Here is a 21,968-nt window from a genome sequence, read left to right as displayed (position 1 = left end):
TAAAAGCAATTTGTTCGAACTAATGGTTCTCTTCTTGTGTTTTCGTTAACATGGATGCGAAGGAATTAATCAACTGAAAATTTCACCCCGTCGGCTTCCAGTGAGAATGAATTTTTCGTTCAATTCACGGGAAATACAACGTACCGCGTTTCTTGAGATATCCTACGCGTAGAGCTGGAAAAGTGGGATAACCAAACATATTTCCTGAAAGCATTTTAAACATTAAATCTGGGTAACCGATAAAAGTTTCGCATTGTTTACGACGCATGGATCGAGGTTCTGACCACCTTGTGACTTTGGGGAGGGGTGGGGAGGGGGGGTCGGTTACCCAGGGACTTAGAAAACAGCAACAACAACAAAGACAAGAAAATAAGAAAATAAGACTGGCGTAGTTTAAGAATTTTTGAATCAAGGGTTCCCAATGTTTCGCCGCATGTCGGCTGCAAATAAGAATGAATTTTTCCTTCAATTCACGGAAAAAAACAATGCACCGCGTTTCTTCATATCTCTTACGCGTACAAGTGGAAAACTGGGGTAACCATATATTCTATTTCCTGAAGATATTTTTATCATTTAATCGGGGTGAATGATAAAAGTTTCGCATTGTTCAAGGCTTCCCTATCTTCAGGGGCACCCAACGAGAATATAGTTCAAAACCACTTAAACATAGCATTGTTAAACGTATTTCAGTATTTAAACGGTAGATATAGGCATATTTTTATCCCCTAAAAATTTTTTATCTGTTCGGAGTTCCTAGCTGAAAGTCTCGAGATCCGAAAATCATAGGGATCAAAACTTACCTTTTCGAAAATTTCAGCCAGAAAAAAGGCTCCCGAAAATTCTAGGTGAGCTTTTTAGCGCCAAAATTCGGTAAAAATGGGCAATTACACCAATTTTTAGATGTTCGAAAATCCTAGGAGAGGTAGGCAAGCAAGAAATTTTACAAAAAATGAGCGGAAAATTCTAGATCTCAAATCGTCTTCCGAACAGATATTTTCCGAAAATTGACGTTGGGTGCCCCTGTATCTTTCTTCGCATGTCGGCTTCAAGTAAGAATGAATTTTGCGACAACGAAGCATTTTTTATCGGTTGCTGGAACTTACCTTGCGCGGTGAAAATTTGTACTAACTGTCAGTAAGTTAAAACTGTGAAAGTTAGTATGTTTTCTGAAAATATGTTGGCCTTGAAGTTATATGTTTCTAAATAGTTTCGGAAGTTACGCAAGTTCTAACTGGGTCTTGTGATGTCTAAAAGGAATTTTTTTGAGAACGTGGGAACTGTTTGGCAGTTTGGAGCGCGATTCTTCAGGAGTCAGAAGTCCATGACGGTCAGCTAAAATACTAAAATAAGCAAGATTGAGGTGGCTTGAAACTTTTTGACGGTTGACGGTCAAAAAAAAAAAAATTGCATTTTGCACGGCAGACGGTTAGATTTTTTTAGCACTTTGACGGCTGGCGTTTTAAGCCCATTTGATCTCTTCATAGAGGGTACACTGGTTCTTGAGGGCATTTGTGAAAAAAATTAGAAAACAAAGAAAAAAAAACAGTCTGATTTATTTTTCAATAGTATTGATCCCTCCTCCTATTCCGACCTAACTAGCCCGAAGTCGCCGAGGTGTTGTAATTAGTCGTCAGTCCCCAAGAGACTCGCTATTGTTAGAGGCGGGTGGGGGGACGCGACTCGTGTTAGCGTCACTTAGCATCAGTTATAGAAGGGAACGCGCGTCGAACATAGCACAGTTTTGAAGATGGCATTTGGTAAGCGCGTGACTGTTGTGGAATATGACCTGACGTCTGGGTCTGATAACGACGATAGAGATGACGATCAAAGCTACATTTACTGTTCGATGGCGAGACCTCTTTCTCCGGGCAATCGATTCAGGCACGACGGTGATGCACAGCAACCGGACGATCAGGAGAACACCACCGATAGCGATAACTGTCCTCCCGAGATCAAGAGAGCGCGTACCGAAGATGACAGCTCCCGCTCCTCGACACAGTCTGCGGAGTCTAGTTGCGAGTCGGCGTCCAGTTGTAGCGACCAGGAAGAATCTGATCATTCTGAACCGATGCCTGCAGCACCGCCACCCGTCGTAATAAGCATACCATCTGACGATGACGAGCAGGAAGATGATGGAGATGAAGAAGAGCCAGAACAGCCTCTAGTCGCCCCCCTTCCTAAGCAGAGAACAGCTTACGCCCTGCGTCTTACAGATCTCCCACCAAACTTGGAAAGATTCATGAAGGAGACCAAATCTTTTTTCACCAGGCCGCATTCGCTGGAGCGGCATGGTCAGAAGCTGGCTACAAGTACGTTTGAAAAAACCGAGGAACGCGTCCTTTGTGAGTATCGCTCATTTTATATTAATTACTATAGCTGCATTGCTCGTTACATTTTCAGTCATTGAGAAAGAAAAACAAGAAACAAAACGAAAAGAAAGGAAAATGAAGATACTGAGTCGTAGCTAGGTGATCGCAAAAGTGGACAATTTCTCAAATCGCGAGATCAGAGGAAGAGCGCCCAAGTCAGGCGAAACTAGCTACATTCATTTTGCGCCATGGAATGAAAAAACAAAAACCAAATAAGCAAACAGAGGAATTGAACGCGTTCCAATTTTCTTTTCTTTTCATTGTTCTTTTGTTCTTTCTCATCTCTGGTCAGGTTATCTTGGATATGTTCAGCGAATCCGACCGGGAAAGACACTTTCAGCCGAGGATTTCAATCGCGGGGATCTGATCGAAGGATACCTAGACTATCTAAAGGTGGGTATCAAGCTTGTTTTAAAACGCAATACATTCTGAGCGAGGGTGATTTTTCATTAGTATTCATCCTGGGAATGATGCCCACGCGATGGTGTGAATATCTGTTGAAATTCATTCTCTGAAAGAAAACGAAGTCATCTGTACTCTTATTGATTCTGGAGATTTCTGTTTAAGCGTCAGTAGGAAGCCTAATTTTCGGTTCTTCGCAATCATTGCTAACATAAGTCAAGAATGAATACTAATGAAAAATTCGTAATAACTGAAGTTTAAAGCGATGATTGGGAGGCCTTTTTGTTTCGATATGCGGCAAGGGGCTTTCCCGCATAGGAATGTTCTGATTTTTACAGAGAGAATGGATAAACCAACAGAAAGGCCGTTTACGCGATGAAATGTATTTCAACTCCATTTTGAAAGGGTCTTTTTTTGTGTTAAAACATTTTGGCCAATCACAAGAGTTGCAAAAAAATGGCCAAGGAAAGTTAACAATTTAACAGATTCCCCACATGGGATTTGTGAGTTATCAATTGGTTTCATGGAAGTTCAAAGGATAAATAATATCCACTGTTTTATGGAGTTTCCTCGACTTTTGCTGTTTAAGCCCATCAGAAGTTTAGTACAGACGACTTTTTCAAATTGGGTCATTTTTTAGCAGCTGAAGACCTCCACTGAACTGTTAATCGCTGCAATATTGATGTAGGTTGTCAGTTTACCTCCCAAAGACATTCTATTGCGCAGTATAACGCGAAATACAATGACCGAGCGCCGAAAAAAGGGGACTGGAAACCAGGATTTATTTAGCACTTAGAAATAATTTGGTTTTGGGGAGGGAGAAGCAGAAATCCCGTAGACAGAATTTTTGCGACAAAACTGAAGTGTGGAAATTTGTCTTTTTGTCATACCTAAAGAACCGTCTATAGGATTTCTTTGAAACAATGTATACGGTACCCCAGGTCGTGAGGCTATTTTTTGAGAACCACGCCCCGGGAAGGGATGAAATTAACTGCAAAAACCGTGGACGAAGATCCTGCTAGTTGTGAACGTTGGATCTCTAGAAAAGAGATCAAATCAGCCAAAATATAAAGACAAGAACGAGAAGTCCAAAGACTACTGCAAAGCTGATTTAAAACAACGTGTATTGTTTTTGTTGTTGTTTTTTTTTAAACAATATTTCGGCTGGCCATAGCAGCCTTCTTCAGGTTTACAGATGTCACTGAACTTATGTAGCAATCACAATATTATATAGATGGAGACAGTCTCCATCTATATTTTATTGTGATTGCTGCATAAGTTCAGTAACATCTGTAAACCTGACGAAGGCTGCTATGGCCAGCCGAAATATTGTTTTAAAAAAAAACGCCCAAAAAAAACAACAATACACGTTGTTTTAAATCAGCTTTGCAGTGGTCTTTGGACTTCTCGTTCTTGTTCCGGGAAGGGAGGTCTTCCGGAATAGGTGATGATATGTTGCCATTTCATCTCTATATCAGGAGGAGAGGAATTTGAGTGCCGCAACCGCTAGCAACCACGCAAGCAGTCTCCTATACCCTCTCAAGTACTACCACCGGCAAAGAGGGCCAAAATTCGAAGGTGTCCCCCTGATATCCCAGCTCAGAAGAACCGCTACCGTACTTCAAAAACAGGGGGATGTGGAGAGGGTGAGCACGGTTGAAGAACTGAGGGCCCAGAGCAAGTGGCTGCATTGGTAAGTCTGCTAGTATAAAACCGAGCAGAACAATAAAATAAATAAATGAATGAATGGCATCCCCTAGTGACGTTGATGCCAGTAAGAAAATAGTTGTGTTACCAAGGCTAGGCACCCGAACCTTATTTTTCCAAGTGGAATGCGTTGCAAAGTTTCAAACAACAACACAAAGATCGATCTCAACATTTTGAAATCAGCCTCTTTTAATGACTAATGACCCACTCGCTTGTTAACATATCACGTCTCCCCACTTTCTCTTAAGGGATGAAGTCCTCCAAGCCAGGGAAGCCCAGCGTTGCCGCTTTGAGCTGGCCAAAGACCGGCAGCAACGGGCTCGGGAGGCCTGTGACCTGCTGATTTTGTCACTCTACACCCACCTCCCACCCAGCAGAGGCCTAGAGGTCCGGACATTGGAGTTGGTTTGGGAACGCGAACTCGAAGAGCCTTTTGAGCAGGCACGCTATCGTGACAGAAATGTGGCCCTCGTCAAGAAAGAAGGAGGAATAATGCTCCACCTGGGGATGTTCAAAACAGCCAAGCACACTGGCACGGAAACAATTCCAATACAGGTAATTCTTATCGTTACTTCTTCGAGTTATGCGAACAAAAGCAGAGTTCCCTGTGGCATATTTTTCCTGACGACAAATCGCATTACCCCCTACCTCCCCTATCAAAGTCCAAACAACTTGATGGCTACGATCAATGACCAGGGAAGGATAAAGTTCTGAGGAAAGCAAAAAGCTCTTAAGCACGTGTCTGAATCAATAAGGATGATAACAACAGCCTACTTAGCAGATCCACGGGGTGCATCTTTTCCCTTCAAATAGCATTATTCGTCATTAAAAGTAATTTAAATTACTGGACTTCAAGTAAATTTTCTCTGTTCCTTCCCCGCAGGCAGACAGCGAACTCTGCAGACTCTTCAAAGAGTTTGTGTCGCAATTCAGAAGCGTGCTTCACCCACGACCGTCCAGCAACTACGTGTTTCTGGTAAGTATCCGTGTTAGCTGCTATAGCTCAGCAAAATTGTCCAGCTTGGTGAAATAGCACTTGAAACTTGATTAGGCATTTTTAGGCCAAACAGGACTCTTGAGAACTGTAGGTCACAGTAGTGAGGTGTAAAAAATGGAGTGACGAGCTCTGACTTTCGATTCTCCTCTCCATTTCATTTCAGAATGCGAAAGGTGCACCCTTCTCGAGTTCGTCCTTCACGCAACGTTTACAGAAGATGTTTGAACAGCTGACGGGGAACAAGGTGGCAAGCTTTGGGCTGAGGTCGTCGTTCGTGACCTGGGCGTACTCACAGAGGTGGGTCGGCATCACTATTGAGCTGCACGTCGCCATAAAGGTGGTGGGTCCCCGAGACCCGCCGTTGCCCCCCAAATTTTGGGGATCTGTTGCTTTAAAACACTATAGCCACGCCACTGATAACCGTCTGTGTTCTTTCCTCTGTCTCTAGCGAATGCGACGACCGCATGAAAGAGAGCCTTGCCGCCTGCCTCCGACACTCTCGACAGCAAGCCCAGAAGACGTACGACCGACGCACCGCCAACGAGAGAAAGACCATGGGACTGGAGTTGGCCAGGCGGAAGGCCGAAGAAGGGCCAGCTGACCTCGAGGTTGCTGGGCCCAGCCACCGGGGGGCCACCGACGAACCGGAGATCAGGGTTGGAGACTTTGTCGGACTCGTAGCTGAGGACAGCACCCTACAGCAGCCCTCGATCTTCCTGGGGCGTGTCCAAGCATTCTTGCCAGAACACCAGGTCCTCCTTCTGTGGTACAGGAACACTGCAGGTGGCGTCTATACCCCTCACTTGGATGGTGAACAGTGGGTGGAGTCGAAAGAGTCGCTAGTCCCCGTGGAGGTGGCTCCAGCCAAAGGGCGTCCGTATGGCCAACGTCTAAAGACCAGCTTGCGCACCATACACAAAGCAGTCATGGACGGGACGCGGGAATCCTGACCTGCAAGCCGGAAGAGGAAGAGCAAAACAAAATGAGAACTCTAGCATCAAAAATGAGAACACTAGGATCAAAATGACAACTCGCGGATGTTTCCTTTTTTCAAACAGGATGAAAATGAACACTAGGTTCAAAATGACAAGTCTAGGATGTTTCTTTTTTTTCAAACAGGATGAAAATGAACACTAGGATCAAAATGAGAACTCTAGGACCAGTTGTTCCTTTTTTTTCTAACACAGAAATGTACGATAAGGGAGGAAAATGACATTCGTGGAGGAGATTTTCGGAAGCTAGAGGTTGTCGACCGCTGGCTGATACCAATTGTAATTCCGCCCGAAGAGTGTGTAAAATAAAAGTGTGAAAGGAATGTTCCTGTGTGTCGGTCAGTTACGGTAACTGTTGTTGGGGGAGAATGACCGAAAGAAATGGCCCTTGGGATAATTTCCCGTACATGTACTTCAATCAACCCGGGTTACCATAAGATGTTCACCTGAATTTCATTTGCACCTCTGCCAAAAATAACACACTCGACAGGAGGAAACCAAAAGTGAAACTCCTGCCAGATTACACCACGGTGAGCTAAGCTTAATATGAAGGGAATTTAAAAAAAAATAAGAATATCATTTGGAATCCATAATTACCTGGGAAAGATAAGTAGTTATGAGCTTCGAACTCTTGGACTAGAAATTTATCAGAGCATTTGCGTCCATAGTTCATGTAAAGCTACCGCGAAAGGTCCCCCCCCCGAGGGTGTGCGCGCCTGCTCAGTAGGTGTCGATATAACCGCTGTTCAAGGTAACCTTGTCCAAAGAATGACGGCTTGTGTGGCCTTTGGAGACTCTGTAGTGCTGTATATCATTCATTGGAGTCCGGGCGTGAAACAAAGGCTTTTCGACTGCTGTAAGTTGATTTCAACCTTACTTTGCAGCTTTGCGTAATGTTCATTCATTTGCGATATGTCTGTGACGCCTCTAGCAAGCCATCGCAGCTCATGAAAGCCAACCTACCTAATTTCACCCGCGCAGCGATAAAACAGCAGTCGATTCACTTTCAGACCCCTTAGGAAATGGAAATTGACGGCTTTTTTTTTTCCTTTTTAATTTCTTGAAGTGTCATCGCCACCCTACGCACCTCTCCGAGTTGGAGAAGTCCAGACGATGGGTCAGTGCTAACTCAATTTGTACACACGTACAAGTGTGTCACGTGTCGCCACGGGTGTGTCGTCTTCTGGTAAGAATAGTCGGTTTCCTTTTCTTTGCAGCTTTAGTTTACAAGTCATATTTTTTTCAGAACAGCCGTTTTTATGACAATGCAAGGAACTGTTGCATTTAAGAATAACATTCGCACGACCAGACAAAATTTTATAAGAGAGTTTCGTAAAAACTTGTGATTGATTGTGTGGTCTGAATCTATGAAAAAAAGTGATTATAGCCGCTGGGATGAAGACTCCATTGAGAAAACACGTGTACATCTTTTTGTGAGATGTGTTTAGGTTGAAGAGATGAACTTGGCAGATTCTCCCTCAATTTGCAATGGACATTTTCAAGTTTTGGATTCACCTTGAAAATCAACCCCCCGACAGCATCGCTAAACTCTGCTGAAACATATGGGATAAAATGGCCCAAGAAAGTAAATCAGGGCTGATTAATGAAACAAATCTTTTGTGCATGCAACTTAATGTTAACAAACAATCAGTTAACTTTAACTTGACATTTTAAACCCCAATTTAGATGTCAAAATGTTCATTAAGGGTGTTGAAACATATCTAGAAAGTATTGTTAGTGTTCCCTTTGTACCTAATAAAAAGATGCTTTGGCTAGCTCTTAAGACCTTGAACGGCTGAGTTGAAGAAAGTGTGTCGCGGACATTACGGTTTAAACAACCACTTTTTAAAGTAACTTTCTTGAAAGAGATTTTCCTGTGAATTTTTAACCTTGAGCAGAAAATAATTGTGCCTTCGAAACGTAACAATAATTAGATTTTTCAACTGTCGAAAAAAAAAAAATTCCATGCAACCTAATGTTCCAGTGATTCTACAAACAAAAGTTTGTGTTGCGGAGTTTATAGGTTATAAGGTTATAATACACACATACTTTTATGTTAACTGTAATGTTTTCTTAGATGTTAAAACTTTGTTTAAAATTTCCCTCCGAAAATTCCAACTATAGTGAGATTCAAATTCTCTGGATTTTTTAAGCCTTCTCACATGAAGCACATGGACAAGACGCACAAGATCTCAGTCATTTCAAACAGCCCATTGTTTCAGCTTTCTGTTGGTTAAGTTTCATTGTGCAAAATTTTATTTTAAAAAATTCAAAATTTCATTGTCTCGCGTGGAATTGCCCTTGAGTCTAGTTTCCTATGCAAAGCTGGAAATAATTTGTCCAAACATCTGAAAAAAAAAAAACCACCGGGCTAAATTTGATGAGAACAAAGACAAAACTAAAATTCTACTCCGTCCTCGAAAGTGAAACAAATTACTCTGAATTCATCAATCCTATCAGGAATCCCGAACGTAGACTTGTAGCTTCCAAATTTAGGATTGGAAATCATAATGTAAAAGTAGAGACTGGAAGATTTAGAACTCCTGAAGATCTGCGAATTTGGGATCACTGCAATCTAAACTCGGTTGAAAGTGAAATGCCCGTGTTGTTTCGCTGAGATCTCCGTAATGATTTGAGAAAGACTCTTTTCATTAAGATCAATGACCGAAATGCATCATTAATTTACAAATTACAATATCCATGATAAAGTCTGTTTTCTTTCTGACAAGACCGATTCACCTATCAGCAGGCTAACTGCTAATTTCGTTTTTCAAACATTTGAAAGAGGAAAGAAACACAGTCATAATGATCAATAATTATTATGCCATTCCATTTTCTCTTGGATGCTACCTTTATGGACGTTACATCGTGTCAACAACAAATGCAGCAAGCTCGACAGTAGTCAGGGAAAAAAGAAATATCAATAGTAATCCAGCATTGCCAAATATTATGATGGAGTTGTTATAAAGACAGCACTTAGAATCTTACTGGAGACAACAATGAATAATAATATTATTATAGGGACAACAATTTAATAATCATTATAAGTGTATGATCAGGTATTTCATCTTTTAAAGTGAACATATCAAATGGTCAATATAGCTCTGTGCTAACTTCTAAATTGCTTCGTGTCGCTCTAATAAGACCAATGTACGTGCTTTGAATCGCACAAATCTCAGCTCATTTTCTGGCACAAACCAGAGCCCGTAGTGCGCTTGACACCATTGTGCTACGCGCGTAGGCTTACTGGGCACCTGGTGCTACAAGTACAACAGTCTGCGGCAAGCTCTCGACCTCTGCTATGGAAATGACGGCCATTAGAAACTTGTAATTCATTTTGTGCCCACATCGCCACACTGTGTAGGATTTTCAACTGTCCCTAGTACAGGTTCATCAAAATAGCTCGTGGCCGTTCACCTTGACCTCTGAAAGCCACCTCTTTCCCAACACCGAGCTGCCTTGCAAGTCTCGTCTCCTTACTGGCAACCGTATCAACAACTCTTATGAAAAGTGACGGTAGATGGAGTCAGTAATATTATTTTATATCCCTGAGAGAGTACGAACAGTGATGGGATATGTCACTTTCTAGCAGTTGATTTACCGACGTGAGCGGGGAAAAGTCATCAAGGCTGTTTAACGCTTCGATATCAGTGGGATTTGTGATAGATCTCTTCTTAAAAATTCTTTTCTTATTTATATCAAATTGATGTTAGAACCAGGCTTTTTTGGCAATAATATTATCCTAGTGAGCTTCCTGCATTTATTGTTGTCCTAAAGTGACGTCCATCATGAAAGTAACATCCATGAAGTATGACAGATAATTTTAACATCCAATTTTTTGTGTGTCCTTTTGGAACTGACTGGTTTTTTTTGTTGTTGTTGTTTTGTTTTGTTTTGTTTTGTCACAGATGTTATGTTACTTGGTCAAATGAAAGAGAATTTGTGTTATTTTTTTCTATCCGGCTTAGACAACAGCTGTGATAGAAAAAAAAGTCCTTTCGATTTCCACGCACGTTCGTGTCAATAGTTTGGCCAGTTACTGATTTCTCCGAAAAAATGGAATTTGAAAATACTGTGGTTTTTAATGCAGAGATATGGTTGAACTAAACAGCTCATGATCTTCATTGAACTCAGTTGTTTGCCCTCAGTATGGAATGGTGGATCTGCACTTACGTTCCTGATGATTTTCAAAACTTCAGTCCTCATGCATTCTGGCTATGCAGCTCAAATCCAAGGGTAATTAATTTATTTCAAAAACTGGTCATGTTTTCTGTTTTCATGTGGAATGGACCGTATCCAGTCTTGGATGTCCCTGGTACCAACCCCAATTTTTTCAGTTCTATGAGCATGTACAATGTTGGAAGTATTCCTTGTGATAGTTTTCTTTACCCAGTTTAATATCCTTCGCTGCACGATTCCTGCATTTTTCGGTAAAGAAACCCTAGCTTCAAATAAGTGCCTTGATTAGACCTGATGAGATTCGAGTCTTGAGTTTGTCTCGGTCCGTATTTGATTTTAGCTAAGATCTCTTTAGTAGTCCGAGGTCGGGTGGATAATTTCTTTTCCTTCTTCCACATCCGTTTATGAGGCACTGCAAGTGGTAATTGACGATCGAGTGAATTCAACTCATCATAAAATTACCTCTTGTTAGTTAGTGTCTAAGTTACCATCATTTGTCATTTTTCCTCTTGACATCGATCACCTGTTACAATTATTAGCCCAAAAAAAAATATGCAGTTTGGTGGCTTGTTTACGCGGTTATTCGATAGTACTGTTTAGTATTTTGTGACGTCCAGTTATCAGATATAACTAACCAAACTGAAAACAGACCATTGCAAAATTAACATCTCTACCTGCTCGTGTATGTCACTCCTTCCCCTCTGCACAAACAATGCCCTGCCATCCCCCCGAGAAGCAATCCTGCTCACTTTGCGACGCGCGACAGGACTTGTCGACCTTGTGGGACCATCCTCAACAGTTTGCCATCTCCAATCGGACAGTGGTCTGCCAACGATAGCCTCTCAAAGTTGCACCTCTCATTCATCTCTGGTGGTACAACTTGTCAGCATTTGTTCAACTTTCCTCCACTGATCATTCCATTACTTCTCACTACCTCTTCTCTTGACTGCCTATTGACATTGTCAGGAGAGATTTCATGTTGTCAGCAACCTCATTTAATAACAGTAATAAGGCAAGTACCACTGACAACACAAAGTACATTCATAAATATTCTTTCTCTTAAATGCTGGTAAATTAAATGTTGTCAGGTGGAGCCGCTGGTATTCAGTTATAGTTTTTAATGAAAAGTATGCTGTCAAATTTAATCTCACTGTTAATTTCCCGGCTTTTCCTTCCTTCCCTAGGCAAGATGAGGAGGAAGTCATGCACATTCACCCAGTGAGGTACGACAAAGTGCATACAATGTTACCAATGACTCAGCTACGAAAGATGTTTTGCAGTTGACACCAAAATAGTAAATAAACAAATCAATGAAATAAATAATAATAATAATAAATCACTCCAATAGTTTTAAAAAACATTTCGAAAGGTGGTCTTGTAGAGAGAGTTTCACTGTTGATGAGGCCTGAACCTCTTGATCAATAGACAATAGATAGCCAACATCTCCAGTGAGTTTACTTCTTTAGTTGGATGTTAAGCCTACTGGCATGAAACTGTGCACTGAATTTCAATGGAGGGAAGTCAGGGTTAGCACTCAAGCAGAAAGGTTGAAAAACAACCTTTTGGCGGATCGCATGTTGTGGTTCCATTTTATCCTTGGTTTAAATTTTTGTTCTCTTTTTGTATTTGGGTACATCCCTGATAATGAGCTTAGAACAAAGGCAAATAAAAATTAATTTATACCAAGGACAAAGGTTGAACCAGTCACAACTACATCAGGATTTGGGCTGGTACTCTCGGGAAATGTTAGGACATATTTCTTTCCGTAGCAATTTATTGACCACAATTTGTGTTAGTCTTAGAACTAAGCATTTCATTCAAGTGTTTTTCCTTGTCCATGTGCAATGTCTTGTTAGGATCTTTGTAAGGTATCGCGCTCCAGAGGGCGACTGTGGTCAAGTTACCTTATGTTAACTTAATTTTGCTTGACTCCCTCACAGCTGTCATCCAGCTCACAAGTTCATCAGATTGCTACAATTCTTGATGCCATGAGGAAATTACTAAAGTGAGTCAGTATAATCACTTTGCTCTTATCACTGGTCATGATTTTGTCATCATTTTCATAAATACTAGCTAGACATGTTGATAAAGTTTATTGTCATTCTTAACAGCTGTTGTGTTGCCTGCAGGTAATTATGGTCAATTACATTACTAGATTTCTGAAATATTCCATCCATTTACCTGTCTACATAACATTTCCTTCACTGCACAAACAGACAAGAGCTTGTCCTTCGCCCGACAGGCTATGATCACCATTGTGCTACGCGCGTAGGCTTTGTGGGAACCTGGCGCTACAAGTACAACAGTCTGCGGCAAGCTCTAGACCTCTGCTATGGAAACGACAGCCATTACAAACTTTTAACTCCATCAATAATTATCATATCAATCCTTAACATTAATTTGTCATTTGGAGCTGTGTGTACGTAAGATCGGGCAATTTATCATAAACTGGTTTAGTTATTATTTGCTCAAAAAGTGTAGGAATTCAGTGTGAAGCTAGGTTCGGGTTTTAGGAATTTTCATTCTTTTTGAGGTACGATTTGAAGTTTTTATCTGTGTCAGGCAGATAAGTAACATTCTCTCTTTTCTTCAGTTGTAACAGGTAGAATGCCACTGCAGGAACTGTTGTTGTGTGTTGTGTTCTAGCTGTCAAGTGCATCGATCAAGGATTGAGCAGGGTTCAAAGGCAAATTTGAGGACCAAAACAAGAGAAAGAGAGAAATACATAACCAGATGCATGTAGTAAATAATCATTGAATTTTTTATCGTGAAAACAATACTGCATAACTGAATTGAGTAAACAAGAACAGTTATTTTACATTTTGCTCCCTGGTCTACATCATCATCATTATTATTATCACTAAATTTATTATTCAGCAGGGCTTTACTCTAGGTCACAAGTATAGGTTACATTCCACAGGTCAAGAGTACAGGTCAGTGCTCCATCCATAACTTACCAAACCACACGGATTCCCCTCTATCTGATAGACCTTTTCAGCATTCCGCTCCAGTAAGCAAACATAAAATACTAGGTCAAGGCTCGGGTGGACAATTTCATACAAATCACTGTCACTTTTAATGCCATTCATGTATGTGGCATGTACCATGCTTACCTGTGAAGAAGTGACCTAGGGTAAATTTAATAAAGCTTTTACAAGTGTGATTCACAAGTGTAGCTATTGTTTTCAGACTCTAAGACAATGGCTACACTTTTAAATTGCAGGTGTAAAAGTTTTATTAAATTGACCCCTGTATTTCCAACCCCACACCAGAGCACTGGGCGTCGATAAAACCCGGAACATGGAACATTCCGGAACATCCCGGAACATGAAAAAATAAAAGTAATTTTCATGAAAAAAAATTAATTAAATAAAATGATAATAATAACATAGTTTTTGTAAAAATTAATAATAACAAAATAACATAAAATAACAAAAATAAATAAGTAAATAAATAAATAAATGATTAAGAAAAAGAAACTCATCTCCGAGTATGAGAAAACAATATTTTGTCGCAAATAATTTGTTGGACGAGTGAAGGTCCATGCAAATGACAGTAATGAGTGAAGGCTTCCTTCTAAATTCAAAATATATTAAAATGGGTCGCGAGGAGGGGGGTTTTCAAGCTTTACTCACACAGCTACCTCATGTTCCGGGTTTTATTGACGCCCCAGAGCACTGGGCTCCTTTCAATTTTCCTTATAGAATATACACTTTATTGTTGTTATTATTATTATTATTAACAAGCTACATTTACATAAAGTCCATTTCCTCCCACAAATAACAGGTGCTAGTCGAGGCGGGCGGAGATAATAGGTACAGCAGTCAGTAATAATGAAATAAATAGATATATATTGTTGTTGTTGAAAATAAAGACTGGTGCCATAATTTATTTCAAAAGGAGCGTGTGATTTTGTCCTTCATCTTTGGGAATTAAAACAGGACAGTGCAACCTCCATATATTAACAAGGGGTCATTCCACTGGGTTTTAGCCGGTTTTTTTGGTTTTTTGAGGTTTCGCTGTATTAAAGATGTTTAAAAACGACAGCAATTTAGGGAACCCAGATTGCCGAGTTAGAGGGGTCTTATCTTCGCGATTTAAACCCCCACATTTTCTGCGACTTGTAGTTACTTTGCCCCATCGCCAAAAAAGCGAAATTTTTCACCAATACGGTTTTTAATTTTGGAGCGCTTGGTTTAGTTAGCCAATAGGATTACCGCTATGCGGTAGTCCTCAGACACACAAGTATCGCTTTGTTGACAAAATGGCGGAAATGAGAACAGGTGTCGAAGACTTTCAGTTTAAGATTCATGGAACCTTTTCAGGCTTTTTCTGGCAAACAGACAGAGAACACGATCAGTCGATGTTCTATTGGAAGATCGTAAGTGCTTGCCAAATGTCCGAGGGATTTTTGTCCCGCGTACATCAGTATTTTGATAGACGTAAACAAAACGCAAACCTAATTTTTATCTTCATAGGGGAAAAAAGCAAAACGAACACCGAAGAATAAAGCCAAATAGACTGATTTACCAAGCAAGTTACGTTCTGAAATTTCCATAGTCGTGAAAAAATTTGCAGTGCTGTTTAATCTTTCAAGCATAAGCTTAATTAATTTGACATATGCCTTAAGGTATTGCTTCTTGGCGGTTTCAAAATCCATTTTCTTCTTCCATTCTCCCATGATAACGTGACTGCATAGGTGTATAGATCTAGAGCCACACATATTTAAAATTGAGGGTCAAAAACTGAATGAATGTATTCAGTCTTTTTATATAATGGCGAAACCCTAACCCTAACCTTAAAACGCAAGGGTAAAATTTTAGCCGGAAAAAGTAGGTGAGCGTGGATTTCTCACTGCAACTATTCATTTGGAATGAATTTGCTTAAATAATAACCCTTACCACCTGTCTGGGTAAAACTTTGTATTTAGACTATAATGCACTGCTTTTCTTAGTGAGGATTTGTTTCCTTTCAATATGGAGGTTGAAACTTGGCAAAATAGAAAGTGTTCTAAAAAGAGATCTCAGACTGAGAACTGAAAAAAGAATTTGAATTTCTCTGTTCAGAGTTTTGTCGGCAGTCTAATCGTTGTTCAATTCCTTTCTCTGAACTGCAAACCTTTTTAGCAAAATGCAGGTGAAAGCAAAAGAATATTTTATTGCAGTTGGTTGGCAGGCTCCATTTATAGCGATGGTAGCCAGAATTAAAGGAGACACTTTTGAGTGTGTTCTCACCTTTGGGGGCACAGCGACCTACTTCCCTTTTGTGGCGGTTATTGAAAATAATATTATAGCAGTGGACAAGCACACATTTTCTCTAACTATCATGTCAATTTTATTTTAAATGTTAACTTTTGGTGGGGCAGTATCACACTGATCATCATTTTGTTATAAACTTGAGCAAAACTACCCATCATGATTGTCACAAAAATGAATTTCTTCAAGAAACACTACTGCAGTACGTCGAGTATTTATCAACGGTTTGTGAGAAACTTTTTAAAAATCTTACAAACATAACATTTCTGGAACACACTGGCCCATATTGAAGTCCAAAATGAACATACTAGTTAAAGTTCATAGTCTGACTTAAAATCTCTTCTATCTTCCAGAGTTGGGTCTTATTGGAACACACTCCTGTCAATTTCTTCTTCTTCAGCGTGATCTTCTGACTGAAGAAACCACAGCCATTTGCTATTGGTGTCTGGTATGCACCTGCGACGGATGAACATCAGAGCTGCAATTTGGCTGCGGTGATCGTTGTGATGACCAATTGCACTAGCTATCTTAGACAGGTTACACCAGACATTGCCCCAACCTTTCTGCAAGAGAAGGTGTCGTAGCCGTGGACAGAGCATGATTAGCATGCCAGTGTTTGCAACATATCGCAGTCTGGATGCGCTACAACTTAGTATGTCTTCAAAGGCCCTGGAAACCTGAATCCTCCTATCTTCAGGCATGTCTCCAGTGTTCAAACATTCTGTGATGAAGGGTGCCAATTCTAGCATGGCAGTCAGGCGTTCATTGCGTTTTAAGCCAAGTGCAGTCATTGTGCGTTGGTCCAGCTTATTCATCAGCATGCAAACAGCACAGGTTTGGTTCCTACATTTGCCTCTCACACTGGCGATATTTCCCCCTGCTTCCTGGCATAGACAGTATGGGCAATTCTGGTCTCCTTCATCCTGTGAATCTCTGGCCACTGGTTCTCCGAGGCAGGTGCAGTCCAACCGAGAAGCTGTCCAAACATCGCACACTCGCTGCTGCACTATTTCTTCACGTTCATCTGTGTATACTCGAAGAGCTACAGTTTGTCTAGCCTCTTCTAAAGTCTGTGTTTCTGAAGATCTCGCCTGTTCTACCTAGGGAAAAAAAAAGAGTAACAGGTGAGTTGGATTGAATTAATTTTGATGAATTTTAAACTGTTGAAGTACACAATTAACGCTCTTCAGAATGGGGAATTTCAAGTTCATTCTTCAGAAAGTACTGTCAATGCATTTACACGACTTTAAAGGACTAAGAAGTCTCCAATCCTACTATTTTCACTGGGTGCTTTGTATCAATGAAGTAAATGAAAAATAATAAAAAGTGCTTTACAAGTGCAAGCAGTGAAAATTTAACAAAATAAAAATCAGGTGAAAATTTTTTTACCTAGGTTCATTCTCAATTTTCCTTGTCTCTTTAACAGGTCAGATTGACTCTCAATTTCCTTTGTCTCCCGGCCCAAATTATTCATGAATTAGAGCTATGAACAAAGGAAAATTGAAAATCAGCCTAGGTAGAAACATTTTGACCCAAATTTAACTTTGACCTGTTATAAATACATCTCAAGATGATTTGTTTTCACAGGAAATAGGATGCAAATTAAAAATTATGCAAACCATCAGCAAATGCCAATCTAATATTTTTGAAGTTAGCACCTATCAAATCATTTTGTCAAACCAATGTGCAGTTTTTTAATGTTTTTTAATTTTAGTTCACCTGCTGTGGGTTGCAAGGTTGGTTCTCCTGCAGGAACTTTTGAAGCCTGTTCAATGACTCAGTGTTGGGGATACGTGTTGCTACGATTCCTGGTAGTGCTAGCAGACGCTCGCGTGGGCTGGGTACTGCTTGCGGCCGTGGTTCTTCATCCCTCTGTCTTTGGTTGTCGGCAGCTGGTGCTCCCTCGGGGACCTGGGATGCTGTAGTCCTGGGTACAACACGTCTGGGAGTTTTCTGCTTTCTTTTTCGTACCATCCCAGAACTGCCACTGGGTCTTCGTGTTGCTTCCGCTGTAACTTGCAGTGCCTGTTATAACCATAATACACTAATTTTACGATCATTTTCATCATCCAAGACCTTTGTTTTAGAGAACTAACAAGATGTAGATCGTCTTCACTGTCACGCAACAAAAAAATAAATTGGAAACCGTCCAGTGGAAGAAGCCAAGAAAATGAAATGTTTTAAAAGACTAATTTTTAAACAATTTATCCAAGTCTCAGGTCTTTGTGGCCCAAAGTTTCTGAGTTATTTGCCGAAACGTTTCGCGCACCTAATACTTGAAATGGTTATACAGCTGAAAATCAAGAGGAGAGACTTTTTCCAACGAGACAGCATTCCTATTTTGGTGTCACGGACTGTGAAAACTCGGAAGTTCAAATTGCTGTACTTTCGAAATGAAACATGCTACAGGAATGGAAACTTGTACAACGATTTACTTTTTGTTTGTCTTCAACCTAGTGTAAATGAGAAACTCGTGAAACCTTGCTATTTTGACCTTACAATTTGATGACGTCACTATGAAAACCATCTATATCTAACCCTTCTATTTACCAGGGATCGGATATGGACTGACTTACTCTTAATCACATGAGAGACCCTACCTGAGTTGTTGTCTGCGTAGACGTGGACACAGACACATAGCACTGCAGCAGATTTTCTACATGTCTGGTCACGGATGAACTGTATTCTGGTGTTCCTTGTGATGGAAGTGGCTCTCTTTCGTCTGCAGCATCCCAGCTAACAGAAAGCTCCGATTCATCTGAACTGCTGTGGTTGTCGTCTGAAGCAGAAGCTAGCATACGCCTCCAGTGTGAAGAACTTGCCTGTCGGAGCCCTTGTACTTGTTCTGATACCAGTGGCGTTATGGTGAGGAAGTCAACTCCAAAGCGTGCCATCATGTCAATTAGACGTACAGGTTTGTCTGTTTTTCCTGCATATCTGATTGCCATAGCCCGCGCAAGCATCAGCTCTGTTGTGGTCAATCCCAAACCTTGCATCATTTTTTTGGAGGTGAAAGCAGCTATGTCACCTGCAAGAGAGTCAATGTCAAAGGTAATAATGACAACTCTGCTAGCACCAAAGAAAAATCAAACCTGGGATTCCTCAGTAATTCACCTCAGTTATTACATCTTGTGTTTTCGATGCAGTGCATCTGATTACCTTTTGTACAAAGTGATTATTTTGTTCTCGTGAAGGGCGATTGCTGAAGACATGCAATACAATGAAATACTATACCCATGCTACATCCAGGAGTTTTTTGAAGAAAAAATTGTTAAAACATGTTTTCATCATAGTGCTGTATTATCAACCCTTTAAGCCCCAATATCTACATACAAATTCTCCAGACTGATCTCCATACATTTCCTTAAGATATTAGTTGAGAGAATTTGATGAAAGATCAAAGATTTTTCTTTGTGATCATTTTATTAATTCTCTTAGACTGCACTTGACAATCTATGGATATCGTTAGGAGAAAATTGATGTTGGTCACTATTGGCACTTAAAGGGTTAATATTCATTACTATCATTTTTCTCAGTTACCTGGGGACAAACTTCGAATTGCTTGGTTTGAAATGCGTGCTGCCACAGTGATGTTGCCAGGCAAGATTCCACGATGGCTGTTAATGATAAGACGACGAGGGAAACCATGTGTGAACTGTGCAGCGACATCGCTCCAGTGGGGAGCATTCAAGATCATGACATTCCCAAAGAGGTCAAGGCGTATTAAGTTCAAGTTGCGGTCGAATGCTTCGTTGCCATATTTCAGGGTTACATCCAAGGGTTCTCCTGCGGTTAGAAACATCTCCTCCTTGGACAGTTCATTTCTTCTTTCTTGCGAGTGGTCTGACTCTACCTGCTCTCTTCCGCACCATTCCTCTCTTTTCTGTACATAGCGTGAACAATACTCCCTGCATGTCTGCAGGTCTTCAAACACCACTTCTCCAGCTCCATCATCAGGAAAAAGCCCATTGGGCAAACGCAAGCTGTCATACAGAAACAAATTGAAGTTAAACTGCATTCTCTCTTCTGGTGATACTGCCAGTCCAAGTGGGAAATACGGTACGATAATGACCGGTGCAACATTTCGGCTTGTGGATGGCTGATTTTCACGTTGGTTGTCCAAGGCTACGTGGAACATTGGTGGGTCCTGGGGTTGTGTTCCATCATCGATGAGTGAGTCGTCGTCACGGCTAGAGGAAAAAAAAACATGAATTGCCATGCTTAAAAGCTACTTCGGTTTCATTTCTGAATATGGGTGAATCCTTGTTTACATCTTTTGCGTCATTAGCATTGGCTCATCATTATCTCATGAAGAAATAAAATTTTTGAATATTGAAAGAGCATAACCATTTCAGTTATCTCTGACAATTTTAGCCCCATCGATATATATATATACAATGAGCACGTTTTTTGGAGAACTACTAAGGCATGGATTATGATGATATTAACAGAGCTATAATAATAATAATAATAATAATAATAATGATAATAATGATAATAATGATAATGAAAATAATAGTAAAAAAGTTTTTACTGCTATTTTTATTATGCTACAATATTTCTCGAACACTGAAACCAAATTAATTGGCTGCAAATTTTCAAGGGCATCATTTTAATTCTAACGATTTGACAAAAAAATATTTGAGATCTGTGAATTTTTGTGGCAATATTTAGAACCTTGAGGACTCAACCTCACTGGAACTAAGTCCAATTACTCCTGGATTTCACTTAATTTCACAGTCATTTGGTTTTTTAGACTACTGCTTTGCTTGAACAACTCCCGGCGGGTGTGTCCATGCAGAAGGGGCACCCCTTCCATGATTCAAGTATATAAAAGAAAAGAGGGGGGACGGGGGAGCTATGATTGTGTTTTCTTCGGATTTTTTGAAAACTTTGCTAGAAAGAAAGAAAGAAACCAGACATTCCCTGTCCCAATAAGTAACTCTGGAGGAGTAGATAGAATCTAATATGTGCCCACTAAATAAAATTTAATATACCTTTCCTCGCCTGGACTGTCATCTTCTTCAACGGGGCCAGCAGCACGGGAACTGCAATGTGAAAGAGTTTTCACTATGAACACCAATTAAAAATCGAGCGTGTATAGGATCCTGGAGTGTTCAAAGTGCAATGCAGAAAAGAAAGAAACGGAAATAAAATTTTTCCAAATGAACACTTTACTGCGTGAATATTTTACTGCGTGTGTTTCACCTCGGGGAAAAAAAACAGACCACTCTACAAAAGTATCCTTGGCGTTTTCCGGGCGAAAAGTTACTAGGTTTTTTAGGGCGTTTAATACCAACCTGCTAGTTTCCGCAGCTTGCGTTTCGATCAGCTCCGAACTTCTTGCTGGATTCTCCGCCGCTGTTTTTGTACGCTTTATTCTCGGCATCTTTGAATGAACCTTAACAGTAAAAGTTGTTATGGGGAATGATTTAAAGATCCCAGCTAGGCTGTGTTTAAATAACAGTGTTTACATCATAGCTCCAAACAGATCATTACTAATCAGATTAACAGGGGTTTATTTCTTTCTCGATGAGGTAATATTTACGATCAAAGTTAGGACCCTCGAGCGAATTTTAGGAAGCTAACCGAGAAAAGAGAGAAGCTATGAACACGTAAGAACAATTATGTAATAAGGAATTCAAAAACGACGCTGTATTAGGTCAGGTTTAATGAGTTATTCACTTCAAAACGATGCGTACGCCATGATTCTCGATTCTTCCCCACATTACATCATAGCTTCAAGTTTCCAAAAATGGCACCATTGTTTCCGCGCAGATTCTGCGCGATGACAATGGATGATTGACAGCGCAGGGGATTCCCTGCATTTGAGGCGACGTGACTTGTAAGACAAAAACTGTGTTTAAAAACACTAAAATTAAAAGCAATTTGTTCGAACTAATGGTTCTCTTCTTGTGTTTTCGTTAACATGGATGCGAAGGAATTAATCAACTGAAAATTTCACCCCGTCGGCTTCCAGTGAGAATGAATTTTTCGTTCAATTCACGGGAAATACAACGTACCGCGTTTCTTGAGATATCCTACGCGTAGAGCTGGAAAAGTGGGA

General features: G+C 40.4%; 1 protein-coding gene across 1 annotated transcript; it reads right to left on the bottom strand.

Annotated features, from left to right (window-relative positions):
• Positions 1-15,827: 15,827 nt before the first annotated feature.
• LOC140941043 (uncharacterized) lies at positions 15,828-21,394 on the bottom strand. The gene is made up of 6 exons (XM_073390000.1): positions 21,202-21,394; positions 20,899-20,949; positions 19,442-20,091; positions 18,502-18,929; positions 17,621-17,926; positions 15,828-17,001 (listed from the first exon to the last, which is right to left on the bottom strand). Exons 1-6 carry the CDS (start codon positions 21,288-21,290, stop codon positions 16,264-16,266), a joined length of 2,262 nt encoding a protein of 753 aa, XP_073246101.1. The 5' UTR covers positions 21,291-21,394; the 3' UTR covers positions 15,828-16,263.
• Between the last annotated feature and the right edge of the window lie 574 nt (positions 21,395-21,968).

The sequence above is a fragment of the Porites lutea genome, chromosome 1, assembly GCF_958299795.1.
Source record: "Porites lutea chromosome 1, jaPorLute2.1, whole genome shotgun sequence".
Lineage (NCBI taxonomy): Eukaryota > Metazoa > Cnidaria > Anthozoa > Scleractinia > Poritidae > Porites > Porites lutea.
This window is presented reverse-complemented; position numbering and strand designations above follow the sequence as displayed.

Excerpts from the sequence above, each read along its gene's own strand:
- LOC140941043 (XM_073390000.1), bottom strand. The coding sequence starts at position 21,290 with ATGCCGAGAATAAAGCGTACAAAAACAGCGGCGGAGAATCCAGCAAGA. Across the intron at positions 17,927-18,501 it reads CTACGCAGACAACAACTCAG|GCACTGCAAGTTACAGCGGA; the intron begins GTAGGGTCTCTC and ends TGGTTATAACAG. Across the intron at positions 17,002-17,620 it reads AACCTTGCAACCCACAGCAG|GTAGAACAGGCGAGATCTTC; the intron begins GTGAACTAAAAT and ends TTTTTTCCCTAG.